We start from the raw sequence: 14,541 nt of genomic DNA on the forward strand, positions 1-14,541 counted from the left end.
TGTGCTTCCCAGTTGTCGACTCCCGGAATGAAGATCGCCGACAACGCCACAGCATGTTTTTCCGCCCAGAGGAGAATTCTTGACACCTCTGATATTGCGGCTCTGCTTTTCGTTCTGCCCTGTCGGTTTATGTAAGTCACTGCTGTCACATTGCCCGACTGAACTTGAATGGCCTGATTCTGAAGAAGAGATGAGGCCTGCAGAAGGGCGTTGTAGATAGCCCTGAGTTCCAGGATATTTTTTGGAAGAACGATTTCCTGACTTGACCATTTTCCTTGAAACTGCACACCCTGGGTGACTGCACCCCAACCTCTGAGGCTTGCGTCTGTGGTTAGAAGAATCCAATTCTGAATCCCGAACCTTCGACCCTCCACTAGGTGAGAAGTTCGTAGCCACCACAGGAGGGAGATCCTGGCTTTTGGCAACAGACGGATCCTCTGATGCATGTGAAGATGCGATCCGGACCATTTGTCCAACAGATCCAGCTGGAAGGTCCTCGAATGAACCTTCCATACTGAATTGCTTCGTAAGAAGCCACCATTTTCCCCAGAAGGCGGATGCACAGATGTACTGAGATTCGGGTCGGCTTCAAGGCAGCCCGAACCATCGACTAGATTATCATTTCCTTTTCCAAGGGAAGGAACACTCTCTGAGACTCTGTGTCCAGTATCATTCCCAGGAAATTAAGCTTCTGCGTTGGTTCTAGGTGAGATTTTGGTAGGTTCAGAATCCACCCATGATCCAGGAGTAATTTGGTTGTAAGACCAATGTTCTCCAACAACTGCTCCCTGGACGCAGCTTTTATTAGAAGATCGTCCAGGTAAGGAATTACGTTCACTACTTGTTTGCGGAGTATTATCATCGCTCTGCCATCACTTTGGTGAACACCCTCGGTGCCGTGGAGAGACCAAATGGCAGGGCCTGGAACTAGTAGTGACAGTCCTGCAGTGCAAACCGTATATAAGCCTGATGAGGCGGCCAGATCGGAATGTGAGGGTACGCATCCTTGATATCCAAAGACACTAGGAATACCCCCCTTCCAGACCTGAGATCACCACTCTTAGAGTCTCCATCTTGAACTTGAACACTCTTAAGTATGTTTCAATGACTTGAGGTTCAGAATCGGTCTTACCGAACCGTCCGGTTTCGGTACTACAAACAAGCTGGAATAGTAACCCTTGTTTTGTAGATGAGGTGGAACTGAAACAATGACCTGGGTCTGTAACAGTTTTTGAATGGTGGTGCAGACATACCTCTCAGGTTGTATGGGCTTTTTTCACCTAAACTATTTTTGAATAGGACCCACACCCATTGTTTAGGCCAACAGCCTTTATACATGCTTTTGGAGTTGGCCGGGGTATAAGGTGAAGAAAATGGTCTCCCATTAAACCAGGAGAGTGTAAAATATTTTTAATTTTTAATTTTTTTTGTTTTACGTATTTTATTCAGTCCTTATGTTTTTTATGGCACATTTGTTTTGTACAATAAATCTGTGAATCTTTTGGAATATCCATCTGTGCTTTATCCATATATTGGCGACGACCCTGTTGGTGATCAGTGGAAACTGTGGTGCCCGGTGTAAACAAAGATACCTTTCAAGGAACATAGGGCATGTTAAAAAGGTGAGCGCCAATTCTAAGGGTCGGGTGGTGAATTGCTTGTGGTCTTGGAGTGATGAATATTGATGAGAAGACTATCTAAAGAAACCTTTTGATGTACATACCCCATATAGAGGAGGTTAGTCGTAAGGTGCGAACCTTCGAGAAGCTGTGGAAAAATACATATTTGAAGAATTCCTTTATGTTCCATGAAAGTGAATGGGATTTTTTGATGAATTAAGAACTATTTGTCAATCCTTCAGCAGCGCTTGTGGACTACCCCATATGTTTGTTGTTTAAATTGTTTCAAGAAGTTGTGCTCTTGGGGGTTGGTACCGAGCAGCAGCTGGGGCGCGAGTGACCTTTTTTCAGTTTTGTGTATAAGTTTTTGAATGGCGTCTTGTAAGGTTATTCTTGTCTCTTGTGAAACTGGTAAGCCTGATTTGAAGAATCTGTGAGGTGGAAGATCCTGGAACTCCAGCCTGTAGCCCTGGGATATAAGGTCTATGACCCAGGGATCCTGGCAAGATCTTGTCCAGGTGTGACTGAAGAATTTTAGCCGGGCTTCCACCTGCCTGCCTCCCAGGCATCGCAGTCTACCGTCATGCAGAAGGCTTTGAGGAGGCAGAGCCAGTGCGCAGTTCCTGTGAACAAGCAGCCGCTGGTTTGCGTGGTTTACCTCTAGCTCCTCTGGCGGCGGTAGAAGAACATCTGGTCTTGGCCCGAAACTTTGCAGTCCAAAAGAACTGTAAATTGGGTCCTGAGTAGGTCTTTTTAGCTGGCGGAGCTGCAGAAGGTAGACATGTGGATTTACCCGCAGTAGCTTGCGAAATCCACTTGTCGAGTTCGTCGCCAAATAAGGCCTCACCTGTGAAAGGCAGACTTTCCACACCTTTTTTGGAGTCCGCGTCAGCAGTCCACTGACAGAGCCATAATCCCCTGCGTGCCGACACTGCCATAGCTGTGGTGCGTGCATTAAGCAAACCTCTCTCCTTAATGGCTTCCACCATAAAGTTCGCAGAATCTTGGATGTGTTGCAGGAGTAAAACAATTTCCTCTTGAGGTAAGGTGTCTAACACCTCAATTAAATTAGCAGATGGCTCGTGTAATTCACCCACATGCTATAGTGGGTCACTGGGCCACCCCAGCAGATGTGTACAAAGATTTGAGTGTAGTCTCAATCTTACGATCAGCTGCATCCTTTAGGGAGGCTGCACCAGGAACAGATAATACTATTTTACGTGAGAGCCTGGAGACTGACGCATTACACTATCAGTGTATTTTCCCATTTTTTCCTATCCTCAGGGGGAAAAGGAAAAGATGATAATAACCGCCTAGGAATTTGAAATTTCTTCTTATCTGTATTAACCCACGGTTCCTCAAACAGTGTATTTAGTTCATTTGACACAGGAAAAGTGGCTGAGGATTTTTTCTTCACATTAAAAAAAAAAAGATTCCTCACACTCCTCTGTCACCTTATCAGGAATATTTAGGACTTCCCTGATAGATTCTATGAGAGCCTCAACACCTTGCGACAGTACCCTCCCCTACCTCTATGTCCACCTCACCTTCCTCCATTTCAGAACGTTCATTATCAGAGTCAGAATGCAGGATCTGGGCCAAAGTAAGTTTTTGCGGACAAACGTTAGGACTGAGACGCTGGTCTGAGTCCTTTTGCATAAACTCATAGATTGTCTTAAATATTGCGTCTACTTTTCATTTCTCATTACGAGATAATTTAATAGAGATGGTGGAAATTATCCCCTGAATGGAGTCCAGCCATGCTGGCTCCACCCCACTAGCCTGAGAAGGGATACTACACTGAGTACACACTAATGAACCCCCTGGAGAAGAGGAACACTGTGCCTTGCATGATGCACACTCTTTGCCTGACATACTGTAGTAGTGACAGCACACACACACAGGAAAAAGGTTAAAAGCACAATTAACCCACAAAGAGCCCTTCCCGAGAGAGAGGATAGAACCAGCAAATGGCGCCCTTATTGCTAAAGCCAAGCTTAGCCGGGTACCTAGATTAGGGACTTAGTACACAAGGCCTTTCCCCTCCCTAAGTCCCACGAAGCAGGTAGGGTGGTGCCATCCAGTCCTGCCTGAAAATAACAAACGTTTTAAAATAAATGCAGAAAACTCTTCAGGAGCTTCCATAAGCGTGACCGGCTCCTCTTGGCACATTTTCTAAACTGAGTCTGGTAGGAGGGGCATAGAGGGAGGAGCCAGCACACACAATCAAATTTCTATAGTACCCATGGCTCCAAGTGGACCCGTCTATACCCCATGGTACTAAATGGATTCCCAGTATCCCCTAGGATGTAAAGAAATAAAGTAACACTACTTATGTTGCGATGCAGATGTGTCCACGTACAGCTATGTTCAAATCATGCCAAATCGCTCTGTTTAATGGGACATGGACTATGACTTAGCCGTGCCGGAACACTAATCCAAAGTGCCCAGTACACTATAAGAGAAGTACGCAAAGCCAATGTACTGCGGTCGCAATGTGCATGTGTCAAAGGGCTGCTGCGAACCCATACGCAATAAGGACTCCTTGGAGTGTATCTTACATCAGCTGCATGCCTTAACGTACAAAAACATGGCGCCTGCCTGACTACTGCTGGGTCCAGTCTGCGTAGCCATAGGTCTACTATTCAGCCCGATGTTCCTTTTCTTACGTATAGGCTGCGTATGTGTACACAAATGAGTTGCGGTAGCTCCGTTGGGCGTCTCTTTTCATTTCTGGGCGGCGGCCTCACTTGCTGATATCTGCAGTTGCATTGCGGAGAAAATCGCACTTGCAGCTGCATTAGCGTAATTCTCTAAATCAGACCCTAAGACACAACACTGAGGAAAAAGTAACACAATGGAGGAAAAGGTGCACAAAGGCAAAAGACAGGTGTGATATGAGTGACCTTCACCATGCATCGTTATACTTTACCTGTGACTTTATACTAATTCCTTTACGCCCAAAAAAACTAACACTAAGGGGCAGATTTATTAAGCTCGGTGAAGTGATAAATTGGAAGGTGATAAAGCTCTAGCCAGTCAGCTCCTGTCATTTTTCAAACCCAGCCTGTGACATGGTAGCGAGGATCTGATTGGCTGGTCCTTTATCACCTTCCACTTTATCACTTCACCGAGCTTAATAAATCTGCCCCTAAGTACCTAGTAGACTATAGGGCAGAGCTGCTAAGCCTTGAAAAGTGATAAAGTGTCAACCAATCAGCTCCTGTCATTTTACAAACATAGCCTGTAACATGGCAGTTAGGAGCCGATTGGCTGGTACTTTACCTCTCTCCACTTTATCACTTTCCAAGGCTTAGTACATAGACCCCTGAACTAAGATATGTGAATGAAGATGCTAAACGGAGGAAAAAGTGCACAATGCGGAATCTCGCCCAGCGTCTGGTGCTATATGATGCAAAACAGAAAGCGGTGTATGAGGACACGTCTGTAAAACTGCTTTCAGTACGTTTTTATCAGCGGGGACATCAATTACAGGTAGATCAGCCACTGCACAGTTTGTGTGACCAGGCACAGATCAATATTTCTCATCTGTACAAGTCACTTTAACTTTGTCATTTTATTTATTAGACTGCAATTTGCAGCCATGAAAAGATTCAGGTGGCCACTAACACTTTCCAGATACTAAAGTGTAATATAGGGAAAACCACACACTGGATGTACCCCGAGCTATGAATGATTTGGGGATGAACTTTACACAACAAACTCTTGCACTACAACACTTGGGTTCCTTTAAGCCTAAGCATATTTCTAGGTGACACCAGTTCCGTTTAGCACTGTCATGTATGTTACTTTGTCTATGACAGCAAGAAACCTACTAAACACAGCTGGATCTATTGTGCAAAGAAGGGTGTTATGAAGGAAAGCTGCAGCCAGGATGTGGTACATAGCAATCACTATCCATCAGTTCCTCTATTAGGCTGTGGTATGTTAGACAGACAGTTAACATGAGAATGTCGACATGCAGAATATCTGCTTATATTCATCGTGTCTACACGAATGACATGTCAACAACAGAAGGTTGACCTAACATCCCTGGTGGCCAAGCGATCACTTACTTCGTCTCGCCAAGCATGGAGTCTCCAGTGGCTTCTGGGTCCCGGCAGTCAAGTGACCAGCAGTTCCGACACATCTACAGTCAGGTCCATAAATATTGGGACATCGACTCAATTCTCTTATTTTGGGCTCTATACACCACCACAATGGATTTGAAATGAAACAAACAAGATGTGCTTTAACTGCAGACTTTCCGCTTTAATTTGAGGGTATTTACATCCAAATCAGGTGAACGGTGTAGGAATTACAACGGTTTCTATATGTGCCTCCCACTTTTTAAGGGACCAAAAGTAATGGAACAAACTAAACAATCTTAAATCAAACTTTCACTTTTTAATACTTTGTTGCAAATCCTTTGCAGTCAATTACAGCCTGAAGTCTGGAACGCATAGACATCACCAGACGCTGGGTTTCATCCCTGGTGGTGCTCTGCCAGGCCTCTACTGCAAATGTCTTCAGTTCCTGCTTGTTCTTGGGGCATTTTCCCTTCAGTTTTGTCTTCATCAAGTGAAATGCATGCTCAATCAGATTCAGGTCAGGTGATTGACTTGGCCATTGCATAACATTCCACTTATTTGCCTTAAAAAACTCTTTGGTTGCTTTTGCAGTATGCTTCGGGTCATTGTCAATCTGCACTGTGAAGCGCCGTCCAATGAGTTCTGAAGCATTTGACTGAATATGAGCAGATAATATTGCCCGAAACACTTCAGAATTCATCCTGCTGCTTTTGTCAGCAGTCACATTATCAATAAATACAAGGGAACCAGTTCCATTGGCAGCCATACATGCCCACGCCATGACACTACCACCACCATGCTTCACTGATGAGGTGGTATGTTTTGGATCATGAGCAGTTCCTTTCCTTCTCCATACTCTTCTCTTCCCATCACTCTGGTACAAGTTGATCTTTGTCTCATCTGTCCATAGGATGTTGTTCCAGAACTGTAAAGGCTTTTTTAATGTTGTTTGGCAAACTGTAATCTGGACTTCCTGTTTTTGTGGCTCACCAATGGTTTACATCTTGTGGTGAACCCTTTATATTCACTCTTGTGAAGTCTTCTCTTGATTGTTGACTTTGACACATATACACCTACCTCCTGGAGAGTGTTCTTGATCTGGGCAACTGTTGTGAAGGGGTTTTTCTTCACCAGGGAAATAATTCTTCTGTCATCTACCACAGTTGTTTTCCGTAGTCTTTCGGTGTTGCTGAGCTCTCTGGTGCGTTCTTTCTTTTTAAGAATGTTCCAAACAGTTGATTTGGCCACACCTAATGTTTTTGCTATCTCTCTGATGGGTTTGTATTGATTTTTCAGCCTAATGATGGCTTGCTTCACTGATAGTGGCAGCTCTTTGGATCTCATATTGAGAGTCGACAGCAACAGATTCCAAATGCAAATGTCACACATAGAATCTACTCCAGACCTTTTACCTGCTCAATTGATGATGAAATAACGAGGGAATAGCCCACTCCTGTCCATGAAATAGCTTTTGAGTCGATTGTCCCATTACTTCTGGTCCCTTAATAAGTGTGAGGCACATATAGAAACCGTTGTAATTCCTACACCGTTTACCTGATTTCATTGTGGTGGTGTATAGAGCTCAAAATATGAGAATTGAGTCAATGTCCCAATATTTATGGACCTGACTGTAACAAGCGGTGTTCCGCTGAGTATTCTCCACCTAACCTTAAATCTAAACCCTACCCCTAGCGGCTAACCTTAACCTCACCATAGTGCCTAACCCTAACCATCAGCATTCTAAGGGGGAGATTCAATTGTTTGAAAAGTCAGTTGGGTGTCTGTCTTTTCCTATCTAATAGACAGGAAAAAACAGACACCCAACCGACTTTTCAAACACTGGAATGCCCCCCACAGAATGGCGACATTACTGATAAGGACATTGTGAACATGTTGACATTCTGAAGATGTGGACATGGTGCTTGTCAACTTGTTTAACTGTGTAGACATTATGAATGTCCACTTGGTAATTGTCGACCAGAGGCTCCTGCTGAGCTGGGTAGGAGTCGGTCTGATTACCATAAAAATGCACTAGTTAGAACTGCACCTGGCCACAAAAAAAAAAAGGTATAGCATACAGTATACTTATGTCCTTATGTAGATCTGCCCCATCCACCTACGTGTGCTTGGAGAGGCAGAATAAGGGGAGGAAAGGGGCATGCAAATACAGAGTGGGCACAGTAAAGGGCCCCATACACTACATTATCGTTCTAGTGTATAGGGCCCTTAAGGGCATATTTGAATAATACTGAGGTAGACCCATATACGCCTGTTATACACACTGGTGATGATGATTAGGAGAGCTGCCATCACCAGCTGGATGCTTCTGATTGGCTGATTTACAAACTGACCTCTGAAGCTGGTTCTTTCCTCATTGCTGGCGCACACAGTATATGAATTTGTGGGTGGCTTTTCAAATACACTTTTTGCACCGGCTATATAATAGGAGTTTATACTGTAATCTAATTGCAAACACATGCTTCACCATCGAAATTTTTTTTATAGATCTTTTCTTGCATTCATGACCTGGCTAGGTGTAAGTGTATCTGACGTAAAGCGGGGTGCACACTAGACGATATGTCGCCCAATCCCGCGTATCGGAGCAGCATATCGGGTACATTGTCTAGTGTGTACCCAAGATATACGTGCTCCCGCGGGTCGCTAGCAACATCCCTCGTTGGCCCTGCAGCAGGGCCGATGGGGGATGTTGCTACCAATGACATGCTACAGAATACAGCATGTCATGTGGCTCCTCCCCCATCGGACCCGGCATCGGCAAGTGTGTATGCACTTGCCACATGCCGGGTCCCGTCGGCAGCGATGTCGGGCTGGGTGCACATTGCTAAATGTGTACCCAGCTTACGCCTGCCGCATATGCTGCTGGTGCAGATCTGGATGCATATGGACATAAAGATGCTATTTTTAGAGCTTAATTTTTTTTCAATGCAAATGTATCCAACTCAGCATGACACCTAATTGCTGAGGCAGGACCATGTGGGGTATCGCCCTAGGACTGTAATGTCCCAACCAACTTTATATACACATATGGGGTCATTCTGACCAGTTCGCTCGCTGCTTTTTATCGCAGCCGAGCGAACGGGTACCCACTGCGCATGCGCCGGTGCCGTAGTGCGCCGGCGCATGCCAGACGGCAGAAGGCCGTAGCTGGGCTGCGATCGCCTCTGCCTGATTGACAGGCAGAGGCGGTCGCTGGGCGGGAGGGTGTGAAACGGCGTCGTTTGGCGTGGGCGCGGTCCGGCCAACGCAGGCGTGGCCGGACCGTGCGGGGAGCGGGCCGCAGCGGCTGCGTGATGTCATACGCAGCCGCTGCGGGCCGGGGAGCGACGAGTAGCTCCCGGCCAGCACGCTAAAGCTGCGCTGGCCGGGAGCTACTCTTGAAGTGCAAAGGCATCGCCGCTGTGTGATTCCTTTGCACTTCTGCGGGGGAAGCCGGCACTGACATGCGGGGCGGACTAGCCCTGTGCTGGGTGTCCCCCCGCATGTCAGTGTGAATGATCGGAGCTGTGCTAAATTTAGCACAGCTACGAGCATCTCGGAATGAGGGCCATTATCTGTTGTAAGTGATTAACAAAATATGTTCAGCATAGTGTTGCAAAGATTATACATAAAAAAATAATTATATATATATATATATATATATATATATAGAAAATGAAGTGCAGAAGAGCGCCTAATGGTGTTTAAAAATTGTAAAATCAATTCACCATGTGAAAAAAGTGCAAAGTGTAAATTTAAAAAGGATCGACTTAGCTTCCTTGGGAAACTGCTTCAGTCTGATGACACTTTTGAAACATGTAAAATAGAAATAAAAGCCAACATAGTGTGTACTGTTTAAATGATATACAATGCTCCAAGCTTTAGTGACCTTGCTAGTCCCAATACAAATAAAAGAACTGGATGAGCAATTCCAGTTCCAATATGTAAGAGCTAGACACAATTGTAAAACAAACAATAATTTTTAATATGATAAATCCTGAAGCCAATGTAGGTAACACACGTACAAGATAAAAATTAATAAACATCAAGGGGATACCCTTGATGAAGTCCTATGCTACAGGACGAAACGCGTCGGGACCGGGACTTACAACTCACCCATGACTTCTTTGAATGGACAGATAAGCCATTTTAATCTATTTATTTTGTACGTATGCTACCTGCATTTGCTTCAGGACATTTGTTTACGTGCTAACAGGATTGGGCTGCTGCTCACCTTGTGATTCTAATTTGTGGACAGATAAGCTGTTTATTCATTTTTATCTTGTACGTGTGCTACCTACATTGGCTTCAGGATTTATCATATTAAAAATTATTGTTTGTTTTACAATTGTGTCTAGCTCTTACATATTGGAACTGGAATTGCTCATCCAGTTCTTTTATTTGTATTGGGACTAGCAAGGTCCCTAAAGCTTGGAGCATTGTATATCATTTAAACAGTACACACTATGTTGGCTTTTATTTCTATTTTACATGTTTCAAAAGTGTCATCAGACTGAAGCAGTTTCCCAAGGAAGCTAAGTTGATCCTTTTTAAATTTACACTTTGCACTTTTTTCACATGGTGAATTGATTTTACAATTTTTAAACACCATTAGGCGCTCTTCTGCACTTCATTTTCTATATTTTATCCATATACTGGGCACAAGCTGCCACCCATCAATTCATGGGGGGTGTCAAAACATTTTCTATTTAATTACAAATAATTTTCACTTAAGCATATTCATTATACTTCATCTTGTGTGTCATTTAGGATTAGCCTTGGCGCTATTCTTCATTTTTTATATATATATATATATATATATATATATATACACACATAAACACATACACATACAGTATATATATATATATTTTTTTTTTTGCTCTTAACTAACTATATTGCAAAAAGATCTGCAAATCACATGGCCAAACATCTGTACAGAAAGCTGCATGATATATAGACCCCAGCATATCGGTTCTCCTTGCACAGAGTAAATAAGGAACTGTCCTACCAGCAGCGTTCCTATTCGCCGGGCGTTGCAGCGGATTGCAGTATATTTCTGTTGACATGTAGATAACGGCTAAACCAATTTCAGCTTCGGGAATAGTTCTCAGGCTGTTACTGTAAAACAAGATTTATGTCTGGCTTATCGTGTAACACAAGGTGACTGTTCTATAAACTTAGAAAAACTACAATCTAGTTTAATAATATTATGTTCTAACAAAACTGTACAATCCAGGACTTTGGTGAGCAGAAACTAACTTACAAGGATCATCTAGAGTGGACACATACTAAAAACAGAAAACGCTGCAGCGTGGAGACAACCCCCACCAACTGCAACAGGAGAATGCAGGCTAGGAAGAATGACATTTCATACAATATAGGGGGGAATTCAGACCTGATCGCTGGTGTGAGTTTTCGCACAGCGGGTGATCAGGTCTGTACTGCGTATGCACCGCAATGTGCACGCGCGTTTGACAACATCAACAGGCATCGCCGGTCAGCGATGGGTTTGTGCGAAGGTTCCATTCGCACGGGCGTTCACAAGAAAATTGACAGGAAGATAGCGTTTGTGGGTGGCAACTGAGCGTTTTCAGGGAGTGTCAAGAAAAACCCAGGCGTGTTCAAGCGTTTGAAGGGTGGGTGTGACATCAAATCCGGTCCTGAACAGGCTGAGTAAGTCCTGGGCTGTGCAGAGACTGCACAAAATCAGTTTGTGCAGCTCTGCTACACATGCGTTCGCACATTTGCACAGCACAAATACACTCCCCCTGTAGGCGGCGACTATCTGATCGCAGGGATGCAAAAATCGCTGCCCAGTGATCAGGTCTGAATAACCCCCATAGTACAAAGACACCTGTGAGTATTAAGGTGCATACACACGGTGAGATATTGACTTATGTGCGATTTTGACTATGCAATATTGACAATACTGGCTTGCGATTTTGGCTATGGACGATTTTGACCATACTTTGTACTAGATAGTCAAAGCTGACTTGCCTGCACAGTCTATCTAAACTTGCGATACCGACTCCACGGGAGTGCACATCAGGATCGAATCAGTATCGCAAGCTGGCTAACACCTTGCGATAGCACTAACTATCCTTGCGATTTTGACTATATAGTCAATATCGCAATGTAATATCGCACCGTGTGTAGACACCTTTAGAGAAGTACTGGGACCTCCTGGAGTGTGTAAACCTGTCCTCCTGGGTCCACGTAGGTAACACCCAATACACTCCTGTGGCTATATAAGGGCTTACGCATTGCATGGCTTCAGAAAGTGTAAACCCCAGAATAGTGTTATCTAAGACATTGTATCATTCTGTAGCTCTATAAAGAGGACACAAGATATTCAGAATATGTGAGCTACTGTATATGCAAAAGGATGAATCATTTTACTAGCATGCAAAAAAAAAAAAAAAAAGGAAAGGAATTTGCATTGCAACATGGTTTGTCTAGATGCATATTTGTACCATTTACTTTGATTTGCTCTTGTATATAAAGGAGGCCCTGTATGTAGAATAAAGCCAGGACAAAATTTTATTCAACATCTTTTTGCAGTTGTTGCAACATGGATTTTCTTTGCTATGTAAGGTAGCGGGCTCATTCACACCTATCTGTTATTCTTGCCTATGCCAATATTATAAGACAGAGGTACTCAAACGCGGTCCTCAAGGCACCCCAAAGGTCCAGGTTTTAAGTTTATCCATGCTTGGCCACAGGTGACTTTAGCACCTCAGTCAATTTGATTTAACCATCTGTTCTGAGCCATGCTATACCTAAAACCAGGACCACTAGGGTGCCTTGAAGACCGCGTTTGAGAACCTCTGCTATAATAAGATTTTACTCACCGGTAAATCTATTTCTCGTAGTCCGTAGTGGATGCTGGGTACTCCGTAAGGACCATGGGGAATAGATGGGCTCCGCAGGAGACTGGGCACTCTAAAAGAAAGATTAGGTACTATCTAGTGTGCACTGGCTCCTCCCTCTATGCCCCTCCTCCAGACCTCAGTTAGGGAAACTGTGCCCGGAAGAGCTGACATTACAAGGAAAGGATTTGGAATCCAGGGTAAGACTCATACCAGCCACACCAATCACACCGTACAACTCGTGATAACCATACCCAGTTAACAGTATGAACAACAACTGAGCCTCATTAAACTGATGGCTCAGAACAAAAAACCCTATAGTTAAGCAATAACTATATACAAGTATTGCAGAATTCCGCACTTGGGACGGGCTCCCAGCATCCACTACGGACTACGAGAAATAGATTTACCGGTGAGTAAAATCTTATTTTCTCTGATGTCCTAGTGGATGCTGGGTACTCCGTAAGGACCATGGGGATTATACCAAAGCTCCCAAACGGGCGGGAGAGTGCGGATAACTCTGCAGCACCGAATGAGCAAACTCAAGGTCCTCCTCAGCCAGGGTATCAAACTTGTAGAATTTTGCAAACGTGTTTGATCCCGACCAGGTAGCAGCTCGGCAAAGTTGTAAAGCCGAGACCCCTCGGGCAGCCACCCAAGAAGAGCCCACCTTCCTCGTGGAATGGGCTTTGACTGATTTAGGATGCGGCAGTCCAGCCGCAGAATGTGCAAGTTGAATCGTGCTACAGATCCAGCGAGCAATAGTCTGCTTTGAAGCAGGAGCACCCAGCTTGTTGGGTGCATGCAGGATAAACAGCGAGTCAGTTTTTCTGACTCTAGCCGTCCTGGAAACATAGATTTTCAGGGCCCGGACTACATCCAGCAACTTGGAAGCCTCCAAGTCCCGAGTAGCCGCAGGCACCACAATAGGTTGGTTCAAATGAAACGCTGATACCACCTTAGGGAGAAATTGGGGACGAGTCCTCAATTCTGCCCTGTCCATATGGAAGATCAGATAGGGGCTTTTTTACATGACAAAGCCGCCAATTCTGACACACGCCTAGCCGAAGCCAAGGCCAAAAGCATGACCACTTTCCACGTGAGATATTTCAACTCCACGGTCTGAAGTGGCTCAAACCAATGTGATTTTAGGAAATCCAACACAACGTTGAGATCCCAAGGTGCCACTGGAGGCACAAAAGGGGGCTGAATATGCAGCACTCCCTTAACAAACGTCTGAACTTCAGGCAGTGAAGCCAGTTCTTTTTGAAAGAAAATAGACAGGGCCGAAATCTGGACTTTAATGGATCCCAATTTTAGGCCCATAGTCACTCCTGACTGTAGGAAGTGCAGAAATCGACCCAGCTGAAATTCTTCTGTTGGGGCCTTCATAGCCTCACACCAAGCAACATATTTTCGCCATATGCGGTGATAATGTTTTGCTGTCACATCCTTCCTAGCTTTTATCAGCGTAGGAATGACTTCAACCGGAATGCCCTTTTCCATCAGGATCCGGCGTTCAACCGCCATGCCGTCAAACGCAGCCGCGGTAAGTCTTGGAACAGACAGGGCCCCTGCTGTAGCAGGTCCTGTCGGAGCGGCAGAGGCCAAGGGTCCTCTGAGATCATTTCTTGTAGTTCCGGGTACCAAGTCCTTCTTGGCCAATCCGGAACGATGAGTATAGTTCTTACTCCTCTCTTTCTTATTATCCTCAGTACCTTTGGTATGAGAGGAAGAGGAGGGAACACATAAACCGACTGGTACACCCACGGTGTCACTAGAGCGTCCACAGCTATCGCCTGAGGGTCCCTTGACCTGGCGCAATATCTTTTTAGCTTTTTGTTGAGGTGGGACGCCATCATGTCCACCTGTGGCCTTTCCCAACGATTTACAATCAGCTGGAAGACTTCTGGATGAAGTCCCCACTCTCCCGGGTGGAGGTCGTGCCTGCTGAGGAAGTCT

The 14,541-nt window shown here is 44.7% G+C and overlaps 1 protein-coding gene across 1 annotated transcript in view; it reads right to left on the minus strand.

The window, feature by feature from the left end:
- NBN (nibrin) overlaps positions 1-14,541 on the minus strand; it is a 161,520-nt gene that overhangs the window by 50,027 nt on the left and 96,952 nt on the right. Inside the window, exon 8 of the mRNA XM_063924075.1 lies at positions 10,719-10,828. Coding sequence (XP_063780145.1) covers positions 10,719-10,828 — 110 coding nt within the window. The remainder of the gene's footprint in view (positions 1-10,718; positions 10,829-14,541) is intronic.

The sequence above is a fragment of the Pseudophryne corroboree genome, chromosome 5 (assembly GCF_028390025.1).
Source record: "Pseudophryne corroboree isolate aPseCor3 chromosome 5, aPseCor3.hap2, whole genome shotgun sequence".
Lineage (NCBI taxonomy): Eukaryota > Metazoa > Chordata > Amphibia > Anura > Myobatrachidae > Pseudophryne > Pseudophryne corroboree.